The following is a 24,599-nucleotide window of genomic DNA, read 5'->3' on the forward strand; positions in this document are numbered from 1 at the left end:
TGAATTCTGTTCTAGACCGGTCAAAGAACTAGGCCCAATTTCTCACACCCTAAAACTAAAAAATATATAATTTAAGAGAAAAAATCTAACATAAAATCGTTAATGTTGTTTGATTATGAAAAATTACTTGTTATTAGAGTGTTGTTAGATTTGAAGTTGAAGGAATTTCGAATTTGGGTGATTTGAGAGAGATTTTAGGATTTTAGATGGGAAATGAGGTTTTGTCTGTCTTTAAACGCAGGGATAATATAGGAATTTTAGTTGGGAATGAGCAATTTATGTTGGGTAAAGAGCAGAATTAACATTTTTAGGTTTTTAAAAATTTGGCTTGCATGTAAGTTTTTAGGATTGTTAGTGATGAATTGAGTTAGGAATTGTTGTTTAGATGTTGTTTAGAGTGAAATGTGGTATTTTATGGTTTTGAAACTGTTTGATTTTAAGTTGATTAAAATATGGACTCTAGGTGTTTGATAAAATGTCTCAATAAATTTTCATTTGATTTTTTCAATATTAATGATGAAATTAGTTAGAAATATGTTTGTTAATGTTGATTATAGTTAGTTTGACTGCACCGTGCTAGTTTACGGATTGAAATGACACTGTCGAAATTTAAGTGTTGTTGTTGAATTGTTTGTATGAAAATGTCTCATTGATTTTTTGCTTTTTGAAATGTTGTGTAGATATGTCTCAGAGGGATATGCCTGAGAGGCTTGACAAAGTTGGGTTAGGGAGGCAACAGTCCTCTACTAGTAGTGCACGGAGGGAAAAGCAAGTACTACACCCTCCTATGGCTGGTCGAGGGAGAGGGGGCACGAGACTTGGTAGGGTTGATGCTGCGGGAGGAGTTGTTGAATAGGTGTAACCAGTTGGTGGAGGATTTGTCAGAGGAGGAGGAGTTGGAGCAGAGTTGTGTTAGGCCCGCCTGTGTTAAGGTGTTTTTGTTGTTCTTGTTGTTCGAAATTTGGATGAGTTAAGCGAGTGGTCATGGGGCGGGATGGGACTTGCTTTCTTGTATGAGTAGCTTTCTCTTACCTCCAGCTCACATGTTGGCACTGTTGGTGGTTACATGAGCTTGCTTGTGGTAATATATTTTTTTTCTTATTTTTTTAAGTTAATCGTAAATGTATAGTTTTTTTGTATGATACTTGTGTGCTGATATAAATTTGTCTCTTTGTGTTTGCAGGTATGAATTTTTTTCTCACTTCAGACATCTCGTTCTGAGGAGGAAATATGAAGATTACTATCGGGAGGACCCGTATGTGGGTATATGGAAACCTCCCAGGGGGTTTTCTGATGTTGGACACTTCAGAGGCTTAATGGATTCGATGGAGCATTGTCATGTCATCTGGAGACCGTACGAGCAGTGACGAGACGTGACGCCTTTTCAGGATGTATGCTGGTACTTCGGATGGATCATGGCTGGCAAAGACAGGATGATGCGTCACTTGCCGGAGCGAGTTCTGAGGCAGTGCGGCTATGTTCAGACCGTTCCCAGACCTCCTACGTCGATCCAACCTCTTGAACCAGCGGAGGTGGTTGCTGCCTTCTTGGAGTTTGCTCTCCATATCCTTAGCTAGCAAGAGAGGGGTGAGCCGGTCCCTGTGGACAAGGAGTGGATGCATTCAAATGGGTACATTAAATGGTTCCACCATGTATCCCATCCTCTTATCATCGGCCCTGCTCCCGTTCCTGAGTACACAGTTCCCAGACCTGTTTACCAGGAGGTTATTGTTGAGCAGGAGTGGGCCAGACATCCTCCCGACCCATTCCAGATCATCGGCAACATCAGAGCCAGAGTGGCGCATGCAATGGAGATTCCTGATGTGGTTTCAAATCCACTCTTTTTTGACATTTTGCGGTCCGATTATGCCGTGTTTGACGAGATGTCGACTCCGCGGAGGAGGAGTAGGAGTCCACGGGAGTAGCAGTAGAGTCTTTTTTTTATTTTTATGGTTTTTGTACCTTTGTAGTTATTTTATGACATTTTATAACAAAAACATGAAATAAGTAAAATAATCACTAAAATAAGTAAATTTTAATATTGTAACAGAAACATTAAATAAGTAATATAATTAGTAACATATCATTAAATAAAATAAAACATTTATACTTGTTTCTGTGGAGCTGTTATATGGCTCAAGTCACGTAGCGGTGACTTAATTCATGCAGAAAAACATAACCCGAGTGAGTTAACTCACGCAGGGATAATTTTGGTATTTCAGTTGGGAGCGAGTAATTTCTGTTTGGTAAAGAGCAGAATTAAAACCCTACCACACTCACCTCCCTCTCTTTTCTCTCTATCGTATATCTCATCTCATTTCTTCGATTCCTCCATCCGGCCAAGCTGAAATCACACTCACACAGGTTCGTCTTCTTCCTTTCTTCAGTTTTCTTCGTTTCTTCGTTTTCTTCGATTCCTCATCGTTTTCTTCGTTTCTAATTCAGGCTCAGCAGCAGCTCCGTTTCTTCTTCATCGTTTTCGAGGTTCGTTTCTTTTTCTTCTTCTTCTTCTTCTTCGTTTATCTTTTACGCTGCTGCGTTTTCATATTCTGGCTGAAATAGAAATTGGATATAATTTAGAGAAATTTTTAAGATGTGAAATTAGGGTTTAGATATAATGATTAATGACTTTTGAAAAGCAGAAATTGATTCAATTTGTGCATATTTTGAATAGATTATGAATTTATGTGAGTTTTAAGAAATTGGAAAGTGTTGAAGGGATTTAACTGTAATAACTCAAGGGTAAAGGACTAAAATCGCTTCTGGGAGCAAAATGACACACTATGCATAATAACACAAACAAGTCAAACTACCATTCTATAAGTTACTTGATGTAAAGTTCAAGTCACAAAATTTTCCTTTGAATTTGAATGCAATTCAAATGATCATGCTTTCACAAAATTACCTTGTAAGTTTGAAATGATTTTCTTCGATAAGGTTTTGATTCAAATCAGTTTTGCTCCAACATGATTAATCATATTTATTTGTGTTGTTTGTGTTATGATTAATCATGATAGAGTTTTGAGAGAAACACCATAAGGTTTTGAGTCTTTTGACTGATTTTAATCAAGTTTTGTCTACACACATTCATTTATAGAATTTTCTTTTGTTGTTGTTGTTTTTGGTATCCTTTGTTTACCGATTAAATAGGCAATGAAGTACGTGCTCCCTAAGCAGCTGTTTCAATGTGTATGCAAAGCAAAACCTGGAAGACTTATGGCGATCAATATTGGCCCTGAGTATGTTGGAGTTGCCATTACAGATCTGGAGAACAAAGGCCCGGATGAATCTATGGCTAAGTATAATGATAATTAGCCCCGTTTGTTTTAGTTTTTATTTTTATTTTTAATTTTAGTAAAAAGAATCAGTTTTGTTTAGTATTTTTTGAAAAATCGTTTTATCAAAATAATAATAATAATAATAATAATAATAATAATAATAATAATAATAATAATAATAATAATAATAATAACGGGTATGTTTGTTATCTTCAGCCGTCTACCGTTGAATGATAAGTCTGGAAAGCCCAAGAGTGATGCCGTTCTTGCATCTGAAATCAAGGAGCTGGTAATCATAATCATTTAATTATTTGATTATAGTTTTGTTATAATATAAGGTCAATTAATATTGACATTTTGTCCACTACTTATAATCATTTTCATTTTAATTAATTATAGGTTGATCGTAACAATGTCAAGGGCATGGTGATTGGAAAGCTGGACCTTGAACAGCTCGATAGTCGTCCCCTGTCTTCCGATGTATGTTGTATGTTTAATTTCAAGTGCAAAAATTAATTTATGTAGTATTTCTTTATGTGATTCTCTCCTCCATCATTCGACCTAGGCTGAAGCGGCAAAGAAGTTCGTCGAGAAGCTTGCACAAACAAATATTTTGAGTGATATGAACTATACATATGATAAATTTATCGATATGGATGTGGGCTATGAGGGACACGGAGAACGAGGAGCTGTCAAAGAAAGGGGCGAAAAATAAGGTCTCTGAGATTATTCTCTAGGTAAAGTTTTTTTTTGCTTTTTTTGCTACTCACTGCCATCACTGGGGTCAAGCTCATTTTGACATTTGTTTGCTGGTAAATAGAGCTAGTTTTGTCACTGCAACAAATGAAATCATGTGATTGAAATTTTTCAGGTTTTTATGATAGTTCATAACCAAAAAAAAAGGGAATAAAGATTTTTGTATTCGATGAAAAATATGTTCGAAATTGAATTTGTGTTGCATCTAATTTAAAATGATATTAATGCTTTTTGTTGATTATAAACCACCAAAGAGTAAACTATTTAGATGATCATGCTTCTTTTTGTTGATTCATGCGTGGTTGGCATGCTTTCTTAATCAGCTGGGTTATCTATGTTTTTGTTTTGAATGATTTTGATTGTGATTTTTGTTTTGAGAAGTCTTATCATTTACTATGATTTTTTTTTTTTAGTTTATGTGTGATTTCTCCAAAATCGTATAAGAATGTTTGTTTGCTAAAAATTCGACTAAGAATTATATATATTCTTGCAGTAAAATTTGTGTTCTCTTTTGTGCCACAAAAATGCAGTAATCACCAATTTATTGGTTGTTAGCTGATAGTGTAGTTCATGCTAGGATGACGCTAGATTTGATATGAACAAATCGAGTAAAACTACTTTAGCCACACCACTAAGAAAACTAGTGATAAAAAATTAGAGAAGGAAACTACATTATCCAGCAAATTTTTAAATGTTGTTTTGTTGATAACTTTAGTTTTTACATTTATTTGCATATTATTCTTTAGAAACGATTCGTGGCTTGTTTGAAAAGTTGAACCAATACACTTTTGCTAAGCAACGGGCTTACTTAAATATATTTATTTGTTTGTTCTACCAAAGCTGAATCAAGCTTTGCTGGATTTTTAATTTCAAAGTCAATTGAGTGTTGTTAAACTGGTATTTATTAATTTCTGCAGAAATCTATCATGGTTTCTGTGTATTTTATTATTAGATATATTATAATTGGTTTGTGTTACGGCATATCAGGCAAGCTTTAGCACTTCCTAGCTGATTTAGATTATGCATATTCCTCTCCCAGTTTTATTCCTGTTTGTTTACAACACTTTCTGTTTTGTCTAGTAAAACTACCCCTTTTCACAACTTTATGATCTTTATGATCTTTTCACATGCTTTTATGAGCACATTTTCACCTGAAGCAGAAGGGTTTAAATTCTTGACCTTTTCTAAGTTGGTTAGAGCGAGTATCGGTTCAATGGATGCATTATTTAACAGCCTGAGGGTGCAACTCTGTTTATGGAATTTGTGTGGCCTAGGCGTGTATTTGTCTGGTCTTGTTGCTGCAGTTTTCTTCTTCTTTTTTTCTCTGTTTCTTCCTGTTTTGTGCCTGTGTTGTCGGCAGTTGGCTGTGTTCAGCCTTTAGTGAGTGGAACAGCCATGGTTGTGTCTAACATGGGGTTATTGTGTGTTCAATTACATCCTTAGATAGTAGCATTACGGTAAAAGGGTGAGTTTGATAGAAGGTTGGATATTTATATGTGAATGGTAGATTGTTTTAAGACTTTCAGATTAACCTTTTCTGATTAATTGAACAAGTTACACATACTGGTTAATTGTTATAAGACATCCATGCTTTGATTAATTGTTTTTGATTCAGCAGGTTTTGATTTTGCAGCTGAGATTCATGTTTCAATTTTTGACTTTGCTGTCTTTTGTATAGGTACTTAATGGAAGACAAATGAAGATAGGAAGCTGACTGGGTGTAGCATATGATCTAAATAGCTGATAATATGTTTTAAGACTTCTAGATTAACATTTTCTACTAACTTGTGATTATCTTGGTGGAGTAATGGATGATTGTAACTATTATTGGTGTACAATGATTGAATTGATTTTGCTGTGACTTGAAAACTGATGAATTTGCACAAATGAAAATCCTTTTTGATATAAGCTAGTTGAATTTGGTCACAATTGTGGGAAAATTGAGTTTGCAAAAGAATAACATTGAAATATCTTGGTCGCGGTACATCCTGTTTCCGTGGCACTTTAATTGATTCTTATTCTTGACAAAAACATGTCTGAAATATATATTTTTCTTGATTGAACTCTCTGCCAAGAAAATGGTTAGTGAGTAATATTGCTTTAGGACTTCATTTTTTTAGAATTTTGTTACTGGAAGAATTTTTGTGGAATGCATTAAAGTTTATATATTTTCAAAACAATTTAAATTATATCACCAGAAAACATAGGTAATCTATGGAACTAAATCATAATTTGGACATAAGAGTTTTAAAAATAGCTTTATACCTCTCCGGACCCCAAAAAAAGAGGGCATTAATTTCATTTTCTAACCGTGGAACTAAATTAGTTAAAGACAAAATTTGGATATATATTGTTCTTAAAATTTGGATTGGATATATATAGTTATTTTTAAAAAAAAAAAAAAAGAACAGTTTTGATTATTGTTTGGTTTAAATGCACTTTTGATCTTCCAATTTTTAAAATAATAAAGTTTTAGTACTCCTATTTTAAAAACCAACTTTTTGATCACCCAATTTTAGTTCTTGACGAGCATTGGTCCACTACTTCATTTTGAAGTTGCTTTTGCTAATGTGGCTTCTGATTGGTTCTTTGTGCGCCTTGTGAGAGATTTGCTGACTATGATGTCCCTTGTACATGCGAGAAATTTCTCTTTTCAGAAACTTCAATCAAACATCTTCTAATCAGATAAACCTGTCAAAAATTAGCAAAAAGACATTGACACCTAGAGAGTTGTATGGTTAGGGAATTAAAACTACTTACAAAGACTCATTTTAATACACGATCGAATTTTCTTAAAAACCGTGAGTAACTCGCTTTAAAATCCACTAAAAACCTAGAACAAAATAGACTCCATAAAAAACCTAAAACGCATTTTTGTAAAGACTCCATAAAAAACCTAAAACACATTTTATGATGAGGAGTCATCAATAGAATTTCTATAAATCTCAAGTTTTTCTTATTGCTATGTTCTTCACATTTTCTAATTTTATTATTTTACTTATATAAATTCTGGATATGATTGTTTGAACTTGACCAATCAAGATGACAATTGACATAAGCATAACAAGGTCAAACAATCATATGGTTATAATTATCTAAACTTATGATATCAATGACGGAGCAAAAGATGGAATTTGATAGTTATACATGGAAATTAGATAATCACTACATCATGATTCATAATCTTAAAGATCAACCGGTGGAACGAAAATGGAAGGTTAATGCCATGTCTATAATATAAAACAAATATTCCAAAACATGACAATAGTTTAGATTTCTTTGACATACAATAGGGTAAATGTGCTTTACGGATTATATGAATGGATCAAGTCATGAAAATAAGAGAATTTATTGGCTTAAAATATGGCTATGACTTATGTAACATCTAAAAGGGCATGGGTTACATTAGCTTACCTCAATTTTAGTATCTTGACTTTCATAGCAACAAAGGGGTTTGGGATTGAAATTTCTATACTACGATGGAAAACATAATCCTAAGATTCTCTTAAAATATTGTTAATGCCTTTACCAAAAACAATTCATTCTAAAAAACAAACACTTTTAGCTAATAAATTTAGGAAAAGAAATTGGTACTCAGCCCTAGTTCTTATGTGATTGATATATTTTAATTATATGATATAAGTTGCGCATTTCTTGTCTATCCCTGATTCTTTCTCAAGTCCACTAACTAAGTACATATGTGTCTAAAAGATCTCAAATTGAGTCAAAGTTAAGTGAGATTCTACAATGTAACACAAAACCCATGTTCCTTGTTTGTAGTGCCACTAACTAGAAAGAGGAGTGGAGGCACGAGTGTGGAGGTACCAAATACCATCGCAATGGATCATGCGGTGAACGAGGAGACTCATTCGAATGTGGGGGTGCTACGACCTCCTCAACAAGGGAACATCATGCGCTACACATGAAATTAGTCGAGCAGAGCTTGGACTACACATGAAATTAGTCGAGCAGAGCTTGGACATAGTAGGCCTCATTGTTTGGCTAATTAATAGGCATAGTTTTTACATATAAATACTCAATTTATACATTGTAATTGGACACATCCAATCAAAAACAAAGCTTATTTCTCTATTTTTATCTATTTATTAATTTTCCTTTATCTATCGTTATTATTAGGGGTGTTCATGTCCAATCCAATATGAAAATTGCAGTAACCGAAACAAAAAACCAAAAACCGAACAAAACCAAAAACCAAAAATAAAATAAAAAACTGCAATTTTAAATGGATTTGATTGGTTTTTCGGTTCCCATAGTATAAAGTGATCCATTCCAATCCAATCCAAACCGAAATATTTAAACAATCATATTCATAGTATATTCATATTGGAGCATTTAAGGAATTCATAACTAAGGGACAAAATTTCTACCTGAGACTTAACTGCTTGAAGAAAAAGGAATCATTGTTGAAGGCATCAGCTTAACCTCAACAAAATTCTTGCTCCATTAACAAATACAAGAAAGTAAACATTTAGTTAAGTGTACTTTTTGGCTAGAAAATCGATATCATGCAAGAATGTGAAGCAATATGTCATTATTACATCTATTATGGAGGTCGAATATGTGACACACTTGGACGTCATAATTCAAACTAATTGGCAACAATACTCTATTTTTAGGACTTGGACTTGTCTCTGAAAACAACAAGTATTCTAAAGGAGCTAAGCATATGGAATTGAAATATTTTGGTTCAGAACATAGATTATTGATTGAACATATTACCTCAAATCTTATGATTGTTGACCTTTTGATGAAAGAGTTTCCATCTAAGATATTTGGTGGCCATGTTGAAAACATGGGAATGAATTATAATATTTTATTGATGTATATTGACACCGTGGTTGTAAGGTTTATGATTATTTTTGTTTATTATTTATGAAATCATGAAATTAATATTATTGAAAACAAATTATATTATTTATAGTGACATATGTTTGAACTCATTGTGCGCCTTTCAACATAGGATCATATTAAGAATAATTGTTAATATAGTATAGTACATAAAGGAAGTATGTCGATTAACTACTCCCTCCGGTCCTAAATATAAGCAAATTTCACTTTTTAGGTTCATTCAATTAATGATGTATGTGATTCATATTATGGACCACATACATCATTAATTGAATGAATGTAAAAAGTCAAATTTGCTTATATTTAGGACCGGAGGGAGTAATATATAATCGACATGACTCTTTTTGGTTATACAATAATTATGATGTATGATGGAACCAATGCATGTAAGGTTTATTAATGCACATTATTGTTGATGTATTGTTAAGTCACATGAGTCAAGTGAGAGACTGTAAGAATAATTTTTAATTAATTTAAAATTATGATGGCTCATGTGAAAAAGATGTAAATGTTCATGTGAAATGATCCAAGTATTCATGTGAAATGATGTAATTATTAATGAATGGGCGCAAATAAATTTCTATAAACATATTAACTTGATGGTGGTTATGAATTAATATTTTAAGGGGAAGTTTGGTGCATAGGATAGGAAGACAGATCCTGATTCAATCTGCTGTTTGAAGCACCAATAGAAAAAGATAATTTAAACCTGTTTTTAATCCTATCATACTCCTCCTTTGTTATTGTTATCCTTAGTTTTTGGTGGGTTAGCAATATCATAAACTATCAAACACACGTATCATTTATCCTCACAATACCTCCTTCGATTCCCACTGCTTATGCATTTCTTCATGTTTTTTTCTTTTTTTAATTTTTTTTTACTGAATTTCTTCCCAATTGATTTCAACTCCAACGAGATTTGTTGTTGATTTCAAACTAATTTTCTTCTTCTCTTGAATTCGTGATCTTCTTCTCTTAATTCATTTTTTTGCTGATAATTTAAACCTTTTTTATCCTTGGTTTTCATTTCGTGATCTTCTTCTTCTCTTCAATTCATTTTTTTTTTCAATTTTTTATTTGAATTCAATTTTTTTTATTTTAATTTAATTCCTCATAATGATTTCGGCATGCAGTACTGTTGAGTTTTTTTTATTTTATTTTATTTCAATATCAATTCTTTCATCACGCAATTGAGTTGGAGATTCAATATCGATTCAAATAATTGCAATCAATTCAATTTCGATTCAATTCCCAAAATGATTTAACGACATCAAACACATGAAAGGATAAGTGTCTATCATGTCACTATCATATCTTTATCCATTTTCTAATCTATCATGTCTCTATCATATATCATACCATGTGCATCAAACGGACCCCAAGGGTTATCTCTTCCATAAAGTTTCTTTATCATATTTTCAAGAACGGTTGTGAGAAAGAATGAACTGAAAAAGATAGATTGAGTTTCGAAGGGTTGTTTCTACCATATGTCATCATAGATTGAGAGACATGGTATGATAATTGTATCATATCTTTCCTAAATATAGTGTTTGATGACACAACATGATATGATAAGTTAAGCCTCAAACTTATCATATCATGTTTATGTAGTTACAATACTTATCATGAATAAGAGCTAGGTTAGAAACAAGTTTGCTATTCAAGGCTCTATTTGGTCGACTTCAATATCTGCTTTTATTAGAGATGATTTTTTTTAGGGACCGTTATGGTTTGCCTACGTATCGTTTTCCTTAGCTTTTTACTTTCATTTCTTTTCTTTTTTGTTGAGGGTTAGACCTAGCCCCCTTGCCCCTATATATTTTCCTATTTCTTTTAATAAAATTTATTTTATGAGGCAGGCTGCAAAGGGTGGGGGTTTCTCAGGGGGTTGCAACCTAGTTGGAATGTTTTTTATTCTCTCTAATGCAAGTTCTCCTCTTGATTCGGACTAATAAAAAATAATTCAAAAAATTAAATGGATATTAAACTAAAACTTTTTTTGTTAAAAGGCGAGTAATTGGTAAACTAGATTAATATATGTTATCATCGAAATTAATTACGGGTAAGTTATCGTCTAAAAGGCGAGTAAACTAAATTAAATGGATATTCACTGAAATATATGTTATCGTCGAAATTAATTACGGGTAAGTTTGAGTATTTCTTTTTGAACATTTTGTTCATATGAAAGTTGAAGTATTCGGCGATTGTTTATTTTAATTTGTTGATTTTGAAAATAAAGGTTATCGAAGATTTAATTTGTTTTAACATTGCAAAATCTTTCATGATCAATTTTGAGATATATAGCATAATATATGTATAGAGAAATTATATAAAGGTGAGGCTAGTTCAATTAGTTAATACAAACTAAAATTAATTTTGTTCATTATAAGTAAGAAAAATCTTTCATGATCAATTTTGAGATATATAGCATAATATATGTATAGAGAAATTATATAAAGGTGAGGCTAGTTCAATTAGTTAATACAAACTAAAATTAATTTTGTTCATTATAAGTAAGAAAAATTAAGTGCAAGAGCAAGACCTTTGATGACAATATTTAGAGTTGGAAATGAATAGAATTTGATGTACTCTTGAATCTGCATGGGCAGTGTTGATTCAATTCCAAGAGTTCCCCCAAACACTTCATTAGACCATATAGATTGTCTCCTGGTTGAAGCATTCAGAGGAACTCCAAGAGAAAATCAACAAGTAATCACTCAGCTTTAGACATACTTCACTAGTTTGTTGTCTTGGTTAAACAATGCATGGCAAGTTCTCTCTATATATATAGTGAAGATATTGTGTTCAAAGGACAAAAAGACCAGAATCTTTGTGTGGTCATGCATAAAGTTAGTTTGTGCCATAGAGAATGAACATAGTCAGGATGTTTGGCAAGAAGTTTAATCTTGGGATTTATATATTTAGTGAAGTGTCACATAGTGGTAAAGTGATTAAAATCATCGAATCTAACAATTTCCTCTAATGTTTCTTCTAGTCGTTTTCACTTTCATGGATTTTAAAATTTAAAAGCAGTATTCAAGGGAATTCTATCAAACAATTGACTGATAAAACTAATGTTTTGACACGATTACTTCCAACTCTCTTTTCTCAATGTCAAACCCTAGTTGTTTCCACTTTTTCTTCTTATTGAGATATTGGAGACCGGTGATTTACGGTTAATTTGAGCCTCAAATTATCCCTCCAACTCGTATTTTTAGTTTTCTCTAATACGTATTTTGTTATTTTTCGTCGTCTTAGCAAGACACTATTTGTTTTGATTTTCGGTGCGGTGTTTTTTTATTTTTATTTTTTTGTCTTGGTTTGGTGTTTAATTTATTCATATTCAAGTTGAAATATCAGTTTCGATCTAAGGTAGATTCAATTAATAACTTTGGTGTTGTCAATGTTACAGATCTGGAGGCATGATTTTTCCGAAGCTTGATTTTTTTGGTGGTGGCCGGGATTTGAACCCCGAACCTTGCATATTTTATGTATTGTCCAAACCAACTGAGCTAAGCTCACGAGGACTTCCGAAGCTTGATTTAATCATATTTGTAAGCTTTGTATTTTGTCGATGGTTTTATGTTATTAACATTGATGTCGTGTCTTTGTTCATAGATTCATCATTTTTGTTTTTAACGAATTTAAATTTGTGTTGTATCAATATATTCTTTCAATTTGATTGAATGATTATCGTTCTTGGTCATAAAATAAAGTCAAACTGTTGACTGTACTGTATGAATATCATTGTCCCTTGACACAGAATCCCTTCATTACCAAATGATGAATTTGAACCAATGAAAATCCTTCTTGAGATGTCAGTATAGAGCTTTCCTAGTTAGTTGAATTTGGTCACAATTGTGGGAAAATTGAGATTGCAAGAGAATAACATTGAAATATCTTTGTCGCGGTACATCCTGTTCCGTGCCACTTTAATTGATTCTTATTCTTGACAAAAACATGTCTGAAATATATACTTTTCTTGATTGATCTCTGCCAAGAAAATGGTTAGTGAGTAATAATGCTTTAGGACTTCCATGTTTTTAGAATTTTGTTTTTATTTACTGGGAGAATTTTCAAAACATTTTAAATTGAATCACGACAAAGTATGTAATTTATGATTGCACACGATACAAGCTTGATGACAATCAGACATAACAGTATTTTTAGCATTATTTGGCGATTATTTGAGTCTTTTTAATAAGTTATCAATTATTTTCGAGTTTTGTAAATAAATGAGTGGATGAACATGAAAGTGTAACACTAAGCATAAGGCTTTGAACCACGTCAAATCATTCAAACAAGACAACTCTATGGTCGTAGTACGCTCTTTACAAAATTATCAAAGTGATTTATTTGGGTATAGTCATTACAAACGTTTCATTGAGGAGAAATGGAACAGGTGGTGAAGAATTGAAGAAAGGACAGCAACTGCATCGTGTGTGATGCGTGTTATGAGTTGTGCATCGTGTAGTCAAGAAGGGGCATCAAGTGTATAACTATTGGGCGATGTGCATTACATGAGTTGAGTTGCGCATCGCGCCTCATGGAAAGGAATTGATGGTGTTCAGTCACGACCACAAGCACAATGGGCACAAGGTTCTGCACGTAGCGCACAGACTATTCAAGGAGAAGAGTGTTAATTACCAAGGCATTGACTTAACTATTTTGTTCAAATGTCGTGTACTAAGTATACGATTGTAGACACTGGACCCAAATACCATGTAGTAAAAGAGAGGAAAATCTATCGTGACATAATCGTCGTTTTATCTCTTTTCCGTTATTTAGTAAATTAACCATTATAAAGTATAATCCCAAGATACATAATCCTAATCATACTCGTAGTCGTTACGTCAAAATTTCACAATCCTTACGAATATGAACTTATATACTATTTGACAACAGTTTAATACACTTTCTAAACTGACCATCAAAGTTGTACACTAAAGACCTAGTCAACAGATCATGTCATGAAGGACAAAATTCATAGCCTAACCTAGGGCACCACAACCCCCTCAACTAGTGAATCTCAAGCACTACCTGCCAGTGTAGCCTAGCAGAGGTTGGACACTATATATCATGTTGTTTGGATAATAGGCATAGTTTTTGCATATAAATACAAATTTTGTACGATGTAATTAGACATATCCAATCAAGCATAAATCTTATTTTGTTATTTTTTTTCTATTATCAGTCTTCCTTTATCTATTGTTTTTATGCATTACTTAGTTTAGTATCTCAAACCCCAAAAATAATTGTACTTAACATTCTATTGGAGAAATTAAGGAACCCGTAGTTGATGAATAGAGTTCCTTCCTCAACATCAGTCAGTTGAATAAAAGTAATCATAGTTGAGGACATTTGGTCGAATCTCAACTAAATTCTTGTTCCATCTACCATACAAGAAAGTAAACATTTTGTTATGTGTATTTTTTGGCTAGAATCTCGACTAAATTCTTCCTACATCGTAACAGGAATTGATTTAGCTACTTAGGTTAAAAAATTGTGTCAAATCTATAAAAAAATTGTGTCAAATCTAACAGTAGAAAATAATCTCTAATACCTTCTTCCTTAATCTTTACATACTTCATCATCACAATAATAGGACCACAGTCAGGACGCTCTTTGTTATACACTAAGAACTTCACTGCATATTCTCCCCGTAGACTGCAACTGAGTGGAATGTTACTGTTATTATGACTAACTTTGGAATGAAAAATGAATGAGCATCTAGAAATAAATGAGCAAAAAAAATACTAGTTTTAGTACCTTTGCATCATGAGTGACCATTACCAAATTAAACTTTAAAAAAAAAAAAAAAAAACTACATTGCATCATAAATTAGCAAACGCATACATCACAATATTTAGATTACATTATCCGGTTACTAAAAGCAAATTTTAGACATGTTTTACCCCAATAATAGAGACGTGGTAGACAACAAAGAAGGGGCAAAAATGGTTTTCTACATCATCTCCCTTATATCATATAGATCTATAAAGAATATGTCAGCCACTCGGCACTAGAAGTAGATTGTTATTTGACAACAACAAAGTCACAATCTTAGGTAAAAACTAAAACGATCGTGGTAATTTTGACGAATTAAATTTTATAACAGTCATTATGATGTTTTCAATCTCATCTTTAAACCTTTTCTCTCATGTTTTATAGACCCCTTTCTTTTTTATTCAATGGTCAAGGTTTCACTATTCTCTCATGTAAATGAAGAGAATTTAATTGTATTTGTGCAACAAAAAAAATTAAAAGAAGGTGGCATCAAGGGTAGGCATAAATAACTCATATTTTCAAATATACGTAATTTTAACTACTTTTTTTCTATTTAATGATGTGATTCCTAAAGAAATATCCTTCAATTAATAAGTGTGAAATTTTTGCTTCTTTTACTACTGAATGGAGTGCATTTTTATTATTTTTGAAAAAAATATGCTTATAGGATTTCATTAGCAATCAAATCGTTTATACATGTTGGTACATCATAAAAAATACGGAAGCTAGGTTCGAAAAGGGATGCTTTTGTCAATTCGTGTGCAACCTCATTCGCTTGCCTTCTAGAAAACTCAGTATGAGAGTTTGGTAAGAAAAGAGAACAATAGTGTCTATTGCTATCCATAATGACGCCAAATTCAGTAATATCACCATTGCCTCGGTTAAAATTGTCAGCTACATGCTTCGAATCAACCTCAAAGTCAACATATACGGTAGCTGTAAATCATGATCCATCGGACGGCATGAAATAAACCCAAAGCCTCTTCAATATCTACTGAACACAACAAGGTGAACCACATTGTTTTGTCGAAGACAAAACATCCCTCTTCATCCCTTATACACATGTCTACACCTATCTTGTTTGTTGAAGCCGAGAAAGAGACATCAACGTTGCATTTCAACCTTCCACGCATTGGTTTCTTCCATCAATGCTCTTCATTACTCCTTGCCGTGGCCTGATGTGTGGGAGACAGCGTGACAGCAGCTGCACTTCCTCCAATCCTCAAGGAGATGCCGAGCTCTCTCCACTATATTACCGTTAACCTCTGTCACTTGCTGCCATAACTTACGATTCCTACTCTTCCAAATGCTCCGCGTAATTGTTACAAGTAATTCTGATTGCATCGCTGTACCATGCTCCAAGAGGTGGAATATAATTTCCTATGCGTCATCATATCTATGCAGCAATGTATCCAATATTTTCTGCGCTGTTCCTGCCTCAAATATGTATCTCCCAAGTTCTTCATTCCACGTTTTCGTATCTTGATGGATCAAATGGCTTACCGAACATCTTTGAATGGACAGAGCATCCGGAGTTGCAGGAGGAATACTTAACCACGTACCCAACCATGGTTCACCAATAAGAGAGATATCAAAACCATTACCAATCCTCCATCGCGCACCATGACCAACTACCATTTTCGCACTAAAAATACTCCGCCAAACAAAACTAGGATTATGTCGCAATTTTGACCCAAGATAGTTACTATGAGGGAAGTATCTTACCATGAGCACCTTAGCAACTAGAGTATCGGGTTCAGTTTGGAGCTTCCTACCTTGCTTTCCAAGCATTGCAATGTTGAATGCCACAAGATCTTTAAAACCCACTTAATGGAGTACATTGTTAATACTTAATTATTATCCGCACATCAGAGCAAAGTTTATACCAGTATCTAAAAAAATGGTATGAACAATACATTGAAGATAACCAAAAATTGCATTTAATTAGATGCTACAAGACATGCTTGTCAAAAACACAACCTCATAAAAATAACACATTTACATACAGAACATTCCTTGTCCAGCGCCTAGTGCGCACGAGGAGATTGCCGGACAGATGGCAATGGCGATGCAGTAGGAGTAACATTTGAAGGCGTTCGGTTTCGTGCAGGAGACCTTCTGACCGGAGCATGGAATCTATGATGTTCCGATAAGGAATTCCGTGATGCTTGTTTAGGAGCTTCTATCTGTTCTAGAGTTGCTAAAACCTCTGTCATTGAAGGCCTTGCCTTAGCTTCTCTGTTAAGGCATTGTAGTGCAAGTGTAGCAGCCATGAATGCTCCTTTTTGTGGATATTGACCTTCTAATTTTGAATCCATGATCCGAAATAGTCTTCTTTTATCGCCTAAATATGGTTTTGCCCAGTCTACTAGATTCTGGTCCACGCCAGCTATTGTTTTATCAACGGCTCGTCTTCCAGATAAAAGTTCAAGCATAACAACTCCAAAGCTGTATACATCACTCTTGGCCGTTAGCCGACCTGAAAAACAATCATCAAGGCTTTAGTGTAACGTTTAACATTATACCGAAGACAAATGACACGAGTCTTCTTCCGACAATACACTATTTCACAATTATCTTTCAACAGTTATTTGGTGAAATATCATGCCGGCTACACTGATAGATAGCGTGTTGACTTGTTTAAAGAGATTTCACTGAATAATCAGATTTTTAGAAAGAGATTGCCAAAATATGTTGCTAGGGTTCCTCGTTCAACGAAACAGTTTAACAAAAAAACGCAATGAAGTTGAAAATGAAAAGTATTAAGCCTATTGAGGCCAACTAAGAATCAATAATAGTTTAGGTGAAGCTAAAGTATACCAGTTGCAACATATTCAGGTGCTGCATATCCTTGAGTACCGACTACTTGAGTAGACACATGAGTTCTATCACCGGTAGGACCCGCTTTAGCCAAGCCAAAATCGGAGAGTTTAGAATTAAACTCCTGCAATCCAAATCCATGATAAGTAAGAAGTTTATACATATAACAAAAAAAATTAAGAAGTTATAAGTATGATTACATATGCTCAGTGATCTTACCGCGTCTAAAAGGATGTTTGAAGCTTTGAAATCACGGTATATGACTTGAGATTTTGCATTGTGAAGAAACGAGAGACCTCTAGCAGCACCGATAGCTACTTTCATCCTTATTGACCACGACAGTGGTTGTGGTCCTCCTGTAAAATTACAATGAACACAAATCAAACTTAGACATCAATTGTTTTGGCCATTAACAAATCAAAATCTCGATTTTCAAACATCTTAGTTAAGAAAGGAAGCAGCTTTTTACTGATTTTGGCAACTTACGTCTAAAAAGATGGTTCTCTAAGCTCCCTTTAGGCATAAATTCATATACCAAAAGCCTGTTCTCTCCTTCCAAGCAGTAACCAATTAATTTGACTAGATTAGGATGGTGAAGTTGTCCAAGGTAGTTAACCTCAGTCTGCAAATAGATTAAACTTTCATCAATCATTAATTCAATATCGTTTATAAGAAACAAAAAAGACCATATATTTGTCTTTTGGGGAAAAGCAAATGGCGTAGAAGTATGAATTCGGATTCACTATAATCAAAGATTTCACACATTCAAGCAATCAGTATGAGCCATGAGATCAAGATTGCACAACTCTGATTTTAAGCAGGGTAAATGGTATTTAAAAGCAAACTCAAAATCAGAACTATTTGATCTTGATCGATCCAATGTTGATCCGTTTGCTCTAAAGTGCTGATTGCGTGAATATGCGGAATCACTTCTCGCAAAGAATTCAAACTATTGAGGTAGTCCCATAATGGGCCTAGAAATAAAGAACTTACCAACCACTCTTTATGGCCTTGAAAACCTTCAGGCTTAAGTCTTTTAACAGCAACAACCATTCCTGATCCAGGTTTTGCAGCTGTGAATGTGTGTTCGTCGATCCATCCCTTATAAACATGACCAAATCCGCCTTCGCCTAGAAGACTATCGGGACGAAAATTCCTCGTGGCATTTTTCAGCTCATTGAATGAGAATGCTTTAAGATTGGGAGAAGATAAGATTTCACCCTCAGACCTTGGTGTAGGAAGAAGACTTGAGGAATTGCTTTTGTCACTGTATGATGGAATTGTTAAACTAGAAGGAGTAGTTTTTGAGGTTCCTGATGCCAAAGAAGAATAAAAAAATTGTAAGTATGTCATTACATTACATGCACAAAAGAAAGTAGTTTCGAATAACCTTTCACATTCAACCATCAAAAGTTCAATTCTGAACCAGTATTTTAGACTTATATGCATTTTACAACAGTGCTTTTCTTTAGTTATGGTTAAACAATCTCATCTTTTCACTCCATAACAAACATAATCGCAACAAACACCTATTTTTTCGCTTAGTTTAATTGCTGAAATATCCATTTTGATGTGATAAAATACTTTAATTTGACTATAAATTATTCATAAATAATTCAATTCTCAAAATGGAAATCAAACTTTGAAATAATTCAACTCGGGCAAATGCGTGGTTAATTTGTTGACAGCACGGATCAAACTCGGGGCCTGTTTCTTAATACTCCATAAGTATCCTAATCCATGGCTACAACTTTGGAGACAATTCAACTCCCTTAGGAAGATAAAAGAAAACCAAACTTCAATTCTAAAAATACTTCACTCCTAAAACATTAGAAAGACATTATATTGATAAGTACTTCAATAGAAGAGGAGATGAAAATTTAATAACAAGAAATAGATAAAACCCAGAATCAACTTTTTTTAAAAGCACCAAAAGAAACACCATGTTATGAAAAGAAGTATGTAATGAAATTGAACTCTTATTCCCAAATTAATACAATTCAAACTAAAATTTACAAAGAGAGAAAGAAAAAAAAAATACCCAAAAAAAGGAAAGGCCAAAAAACACTAAACAATGTGCTTTAAGATTCAATCAATCCTAGCTACACAAATCAAACCAAACCAAACAAATAAAAAAAATCAAAACCAAACCAAACCAAAATTGGAATAAAAAAGAGGACAATAAAATCAATAGGAAAACAAAATGATCACAATAATGAATTCAAAACACAATTACATAACTAATAATGAATTCTAAAACCCAATTACATGAAGGGAAAAAAAATAACCACAAGAACATAATGATCACAAGCCTCCCAAAAAAAAAATCATGAACATAACATTAAGAACACAAGATGATGGAAAAAAAATTCTTTCTAAAATTCGGTATCCGGTCCAAAAATCGACTAATTCAGAAGACCAATTTAGCACTTACCAGAAGTGGATCTAGAGCTTTGAGCAGCATCAACTTTAGCAGAAGAATCAAGACAATTACCCATCAGTCCCTGACACAATTCTAAACACAACACAAACTCTTTTCTGAACCACTTCAACTGTTATAAGTACACAACAGAAAAAGAGGTAAACAAGAAAAAGCAGTGACTTTTCCAAAGGGAATTTTGTGTGGTGGAAGAAAAAAGGAACAAAATTTGTGTTAAGAAAGAAACATAAGAAGAAATGAACATGTCATGTGAAAGGAACACATGTTTTTAGATTCGCCTATGGTAATCAAGATTGTAACAAAAGACAACGTACTAAGCGCGTAGCGCGTGGACACGTGGAAACTCTGTCTTGTCGTTATGACTGCTTCGTCAACCTTGGTGGATACCCACATGAATTCTCCAAAATATCCTCCTATGTCTTTTTCTGTTTTAAAGAATTTTTTAAAATTAATTAATTTTTTTAAATAAAAAATTTAGATGAGTTGAACTCCGATGTTCATAAAGATTATAACTACCTCAAAGTTCATTGAACGTTTACACATCGGATACTAAAGAGGCTCTCACCTAACAATAAGAGTTGAACCAACGTAGATGAGTCGATTATTTATCAAGGAAGTCACCCTTCATTTGTATTAATTAATTAATCTCTTTAGATTAATAAATGTGATGCATGCATACCCATAAAGTTTTGATGAGATGACAAGCAGTTTCATGTAGCTTAATAAGAAGTCATGCATTCAAATCTATTGCATGATGAGCTGACAAGCAATTTCATGCAGCTTAATCAGAAGTGATGCATTTGAATTTACTTTTACAAATGCAGCAATGTTAAATCATCTCTTAAAAGAATTTTGTCACTTTTTGGTTTTTTTATATTCAGTTTGAGGAGTTAATCTTTATGGTGCGTTTAATCTACAAAACAGTAAGTATTTGATATAACAACACAGTACAAGGTAGAACAGTACATGTAAATAATTTTTGGTCTTATATAGTTTTTAATGGATAAAATGTTATCTTTATATTTTAAACAACTTGTACGTGATATAAAAAGTTGTGTTGTGGTATAGTGAGAAACACTTTAAAATTGGATAGAGACACTGTATTGTCCATTGAGACTAATCATGCATTCACACTAACAAGGTGTTGCATACGTACCCTCTTACGCGAATTACTTGTACCGGACGTGTTTAACCCTTTAAAGTCACAAATGTTTTTTTTTTTTGAAAGAGAAGTCACAAATGTTATGCTTCTTTAAATGGATGCTAAAATTGTTGCTGTCTCTGATACACAGGTCGATTTCGTTGCCTAAACTAAACGTCAGTAATTACTTTTGCTAAGAGACATTGCTAGACAACTGAGATTAATAATTGGTGGAAGTTCACTTTAGAATATATTGTTTCCTTTTTATTGTTTGGGAAACATATCGTTGCATTGCAGTTAAATGGCAGTTACTTAAAGGAAAATGCTGACAAGTGTCCTAAGGGCATTGTTTAAGCATCTAAAAGTAGTAATTTTTGCATTAGAAATTGTACGGTTATGACTTTAAAAAGTGTTTGACTTGTATTTTCAAGACATAGTTTCTTTTTTTGGGTTTCTTAAACAATGCCCTTAAGGCACTTGTTAGCAAGACCCTTACTTAAAATATGGTATCATATAGACAAATTCTCTAAAATAGATTATTAAATATTAAAATAAAGTTTAATCTTATTTATTTATTTATTAATTCTGCAGTAAATTTAAAAATATATCAAATTATTTATTTAAATATATTAGTATAAAATAGGTATTTAAGTGTAACCAAAAAAAAGTTAATATATTTTCTTAATACATAAAACTATTTTTCTTTTTCCTTTACTTATACATTTTTCTTAATATGTGTAACAACGGCGAAGCTAGCCAATTTTATACAGGGTGACCAAATATAAGATTTTTTAAAAATTAATATATTAAATGCAATTCATAAGAAAAAAATCACAATCATTTTACTTATATAAAATATAAAATGTAAATTAAATTAACAAAAGAATTAGCTATTTAATAAAATAAAAAAAGAGCTCAACAACACTTCGAAGAGTCAAATTGATTTATAATTGACCTTATCCATATTTACAATTTAAACAACCAGGTAATATTATTTTTTAGTTTATCTTTACAATTTTCATTGCTAATAATATTATTATTTTAGTTGCTTAAGACATCGAAAATGTCAAGATAAGACAAAAGGGTATTATTGAATATTTTATTTCCCTTAACTTTGCACAAATAAACTTATTTGAGGTAGATAAATATATTTTATCGGGTAGCTAAACACAAAATACACCTACTAATACAAATAAAAATATAATTTTTGGGGTAGCCAAAGCTACCCCCTCTCTATAAGGTAGCTACGTCTCTGATGTGTAAAATAAGCAAATGACTCAGTCAATTTGAAACGGAGAGAGCGTTCAAGTTCTTGCAAAAGAAACTACTAGTAAAATCCAAAAGGGTATTATTGAGATTCTCATCTTACTAATGAACGTCGGTTATTTCATATATTGCGTATATTTCAAAGGAACTTGAAAAATAATAAGAAAAATCCAAGGGTATTATTGAGATTCTAGATAGAGTGGGTAGTATACGTCATTTTTAGCTAAGCACAGGCGTCAACACAGGCCTCTATAATTGACAGGGCATCATCTCCCTCTCCCACCACAATTATAAAGTTTATCATTGAAATTTTATTATAGTATAAAAAGCTAAGAAAGTGGTATGCATTTGAGGGCCATTGACGACGTTTCTTAACAATCCATATATCCATCAGTTCACACGGTCCACCATTTTCTATGGAGTAACTATCTTAGAATGTTATTTATACTTTAATCCATATAAATAATTTAAAATAATACAATAATGTAATATATATACACTCAATAAAGCACATCACATTACATCACATTTATTAAGAAATATTTAACTATGTCCATGTTAAGCAACAGAACATTCGTATGAATTACCTATAAGGATTGCTTCTTCTTTTTTTATTTGATGAAAATAAAATAATTGCATTTTTTTGTTTTCTAGTAGTATTTAATAATGCACGTGATGTGAACTTATTGAATTTTATTATTTGATAGCAATCTCATAGTATATACCTTTCTTTGAAGAACAAATCATAATAATTCAGTCCAAAAAAATAATCATTCGCATTCCAAGGTTGCAATTCCATATTCAAATTAATAAAGGGATGTCCCTCTTTTTCTTAGGGGAAAAGGGGTATCACTCTTTATTCATGTTTTATTTATGAAGTATATAAATTGACTTTTTGTACAAGCAAAAGTAAATGTTTCTTCGTATTTTATTTGTAAAATATATAAATTGACCTTTTACATTATTAGAAAAAAAATTGACTTTTTACATACCGATAAGTATCTTTCAAAAAAGCATAAGTAATACTATGATAATAACACTTAAGATGTTCGCTCAATATTAAAAATAGAGCTCAAATTTTCGTAAGGATGATTAAAAATAGTCATAGGTGTTACTCTAATTAATAAAAAATTCTCATCTATTTTTTTTAAATAGTAAGAAATCCATGAATAATGAATTCTAAATAGAAATAGATTTGATTGCAAATTAATTATAGCAAATAATAAATTGAATTGTAAGGAGTTCAATCACTAATACTTACGTTTAGAGAAAGTCCAGTTTTTATGATTTTTATGATGTGTAATTTCATATCTAAAATATGAAGTTTGGAACAATTAATTCCATCCCAATTAACATCATGCATATAGAAAAATAATTAGTTTTGAAAAGTCTTGTGCTATACTACACGGCAATTTTCATTGTGGATAATGACTTTTGAGGGAGTTGGTTGACTTGTTGTGAGAAAGGTGTTGCCCCCATTTGGTCAGGCTGATGGCCAGTCACTCCCCACTTGCAGACTCAAAAACTCAACCGTACAAGGTACATCAACAATCAACAACAACTTGAGTTCAAGATTGAGGCTATTTCTTTCACACATAAATTGACTAAACCATAGACAATAAGCTAAGCAAACATTACTTTTAAATTCTATCTATTAGCATCTAGAACAGTGAATGACAATCAAAATAACTCTTCAAAGACATGATCTTAATTAGTGCTAACAAGATCGATATTAGTTAGATTAATTTGCCAAATCATGTCATTTCTAAAATGCTCTAGTCACATGGTTTTTGATAACCCTCATAATCTTCTTTGCTAATAATAGCCAATATATATGCCGGTTTTTTTTACGAAGCTATAGGTGACATCTGTTTTTTACTTGAATAGTTAAAATATATATAATATTATGAATTTCATCATTTTATTATCTTACTAGTAAGTTTTTTTTTTTTTTGAAAGGGTCTTACTAGTAATTAGTTGTATTACAAAAGAAAAAAAAAATCAAATAACGTGCATTTGTGCATTGTCTCAGGATTTGTAGGATTTGGGTTCAAATTTTAGTTGATGGGACTCAAGATAGCAAGTGCTAAGCAATAATGCAAAGTACCATTACCGTGACGGAGGGTCTAAATTAAGATTATGATTCTTGATAAATACACGTAAAAATGTTGCGTGACTGGTACGGTGGCTGTTTCTATTATATTCCTAAGGTTTTTCAGAGGTGAAAGCATGCATTATTTGG

General features: G+C 32.6%; 3 protein-coding genes across 4 annotated transcripts; 2 read left to right on the top strand and 1 right to left on the bottom strand.

Moving 5' to 3' along the window:
* The first annotated feature begins 1,415 nt into the window (after nt 1–1,415).
* On the top strand, nt 1,416–1,925 carry LOC146921393 (uncharacterized). Its single transcript, XM_085711296.1, has 2 exons — nt 1,416–1,532; nt 1,578–1,925. Exons 1-2 carry the CDS (start codon nt 1,416–1,418, stop codon nt 1,923–1,925), a joined length of 465 nt encoding a protein of 154 aa, XP_085567422.1.
* A 374-nt stretch (nt 1,926–2,299) lies between these two features.
* Nucleotides 2,300–5,942, top strand: LOC146921394 (uncharacterized). Of its 2 annotated transcripts, none has more exons than XM_085714830.1 (7): nt 2,300–2,364; nt 2,446–2,484; nt 3,151–3,299; nt 3,495–3,567; nt 3,678–3,758; nt 3,844–4,015; nt 5,713–5,942. In XM_085714830.1, the coding sequence occupies exons 3-6, from the start codon at nt 3,154–3,156 to the stop codon at nt 3,991–3,993; spliced, it is 450 nt and encodes a 149-aa protein (XP_085570956.1). In that variant the 5' UTR covers nt 2,300–2,364; nt 2,446–2,484; nt 3,151–3,153; the 3' UTR covers nt 3,994–4,015; nt 5,713–5,942. The 2 variants fall into 2 exon arrangements, with proteins under 2 accessions (XP_085570956.1, XP_085570957.1); XM_085714831.1 differs by having other exon boundaries at nt 3,844–3,994.
* Nucleotides 5,943–16,607: 10,665 nt separating this feature from the next.
* Nucleotides 16,608–20,038, bottom strand: LOC146921395 (putative serine/threonine-protein kinase PBL3). The gene is made up of 6 exons (XM_085714832.1): nt 19,945–20,038; nt 18,504–18,823; nt 17,997–18,132; nt 17,730–17,866; nt 17,511–17,634; nt 16,608–17,169 (listed from the first exon to the last, which is right to left on the bottom strand). Exons 1-6 carry the CDS (start codon nt 20,006–20,008, stop codon nt 16,718–16,720), a joined length of 1,233 nt encoding a protein of 410 aa, XP_085570958.1. The 5' UTR covers nt 20,009–20,038; the 3' UTR covers nt 16,608–16,717.
* Nucleotides 20,039–24,599: the final 4,561 nt, after the last annotated feature.

Source organism: Medicago sativa, chromosome 5, assembly GCF_051527215.1.
Source record: "Medicago sativa cultivar Bolivia chromosome 5, Bolivia_mono, whole genome shotgun sequence".
Taxonomy (NCBI): domain Eukaryota; kingdom Viridiplantae; phylum Streptophyta; class Magnoliopsida; order Fabales; family Fabaceae; genus Medicago; species Medicago sativa.

Coding starts and splice junctions, on each gene's coding strand:
- LOC146921395 (XM_085714832.1), bottom strand. CDS start 20,008: ATGGGTAATTGTCTTGATTCTTCTGCTAAAGTTGATGCTGCTCAAAGC. Junction 18,824..19,944: donor AAGCTCTAGATCCACTTCTG/GTAAGTGCTAAA, acceptor CTTTGGCATCAG/GAACCTCAAAAACTACTCCT. Junction 18,133..18,503: donor AAGGCCATAAAGAGTGGTTG/GTAAGTTCTTTA, acceptor ATCTATTTGCAG/ACTGAGGTTAACTACCTTGG.
- LOC146921393 (XM_085711296.1), top strand. CDS start 1,416: ATGGCTGGCAAAGACAGGATGATGCGTCACTTGCCGGAGCGAGTTCTG. Junction 1,533..1,577: donor AACCTCTTGAACCAGCGGAG/GTGGTTGCTGCC, acceptor ATCCTTAGCTAG/CAAGAGAGGGGTGAGCCGGT.
- LOC146921394 (XM_085714830.1), top strand. CDS start 3,154: ATGAAGTACGTGCTCCCTAAGCAGCTGTTTCAATGTGTATGCAAAGCA. Junction 3,568..3,677: donor CATCTGAAATCAAGGAGCTG/GTAATCATAATC, acceptor AATTAATTATAG/GTTGATCGTAACAATGTCAA. Junction 3,759..3,843: donor GTCGTCCCCTGTCTTCCGAT/GTATGTTGTATG, acceptor CATTCGACCTAG/GCTGAAGCGGCAAAGAAGTT.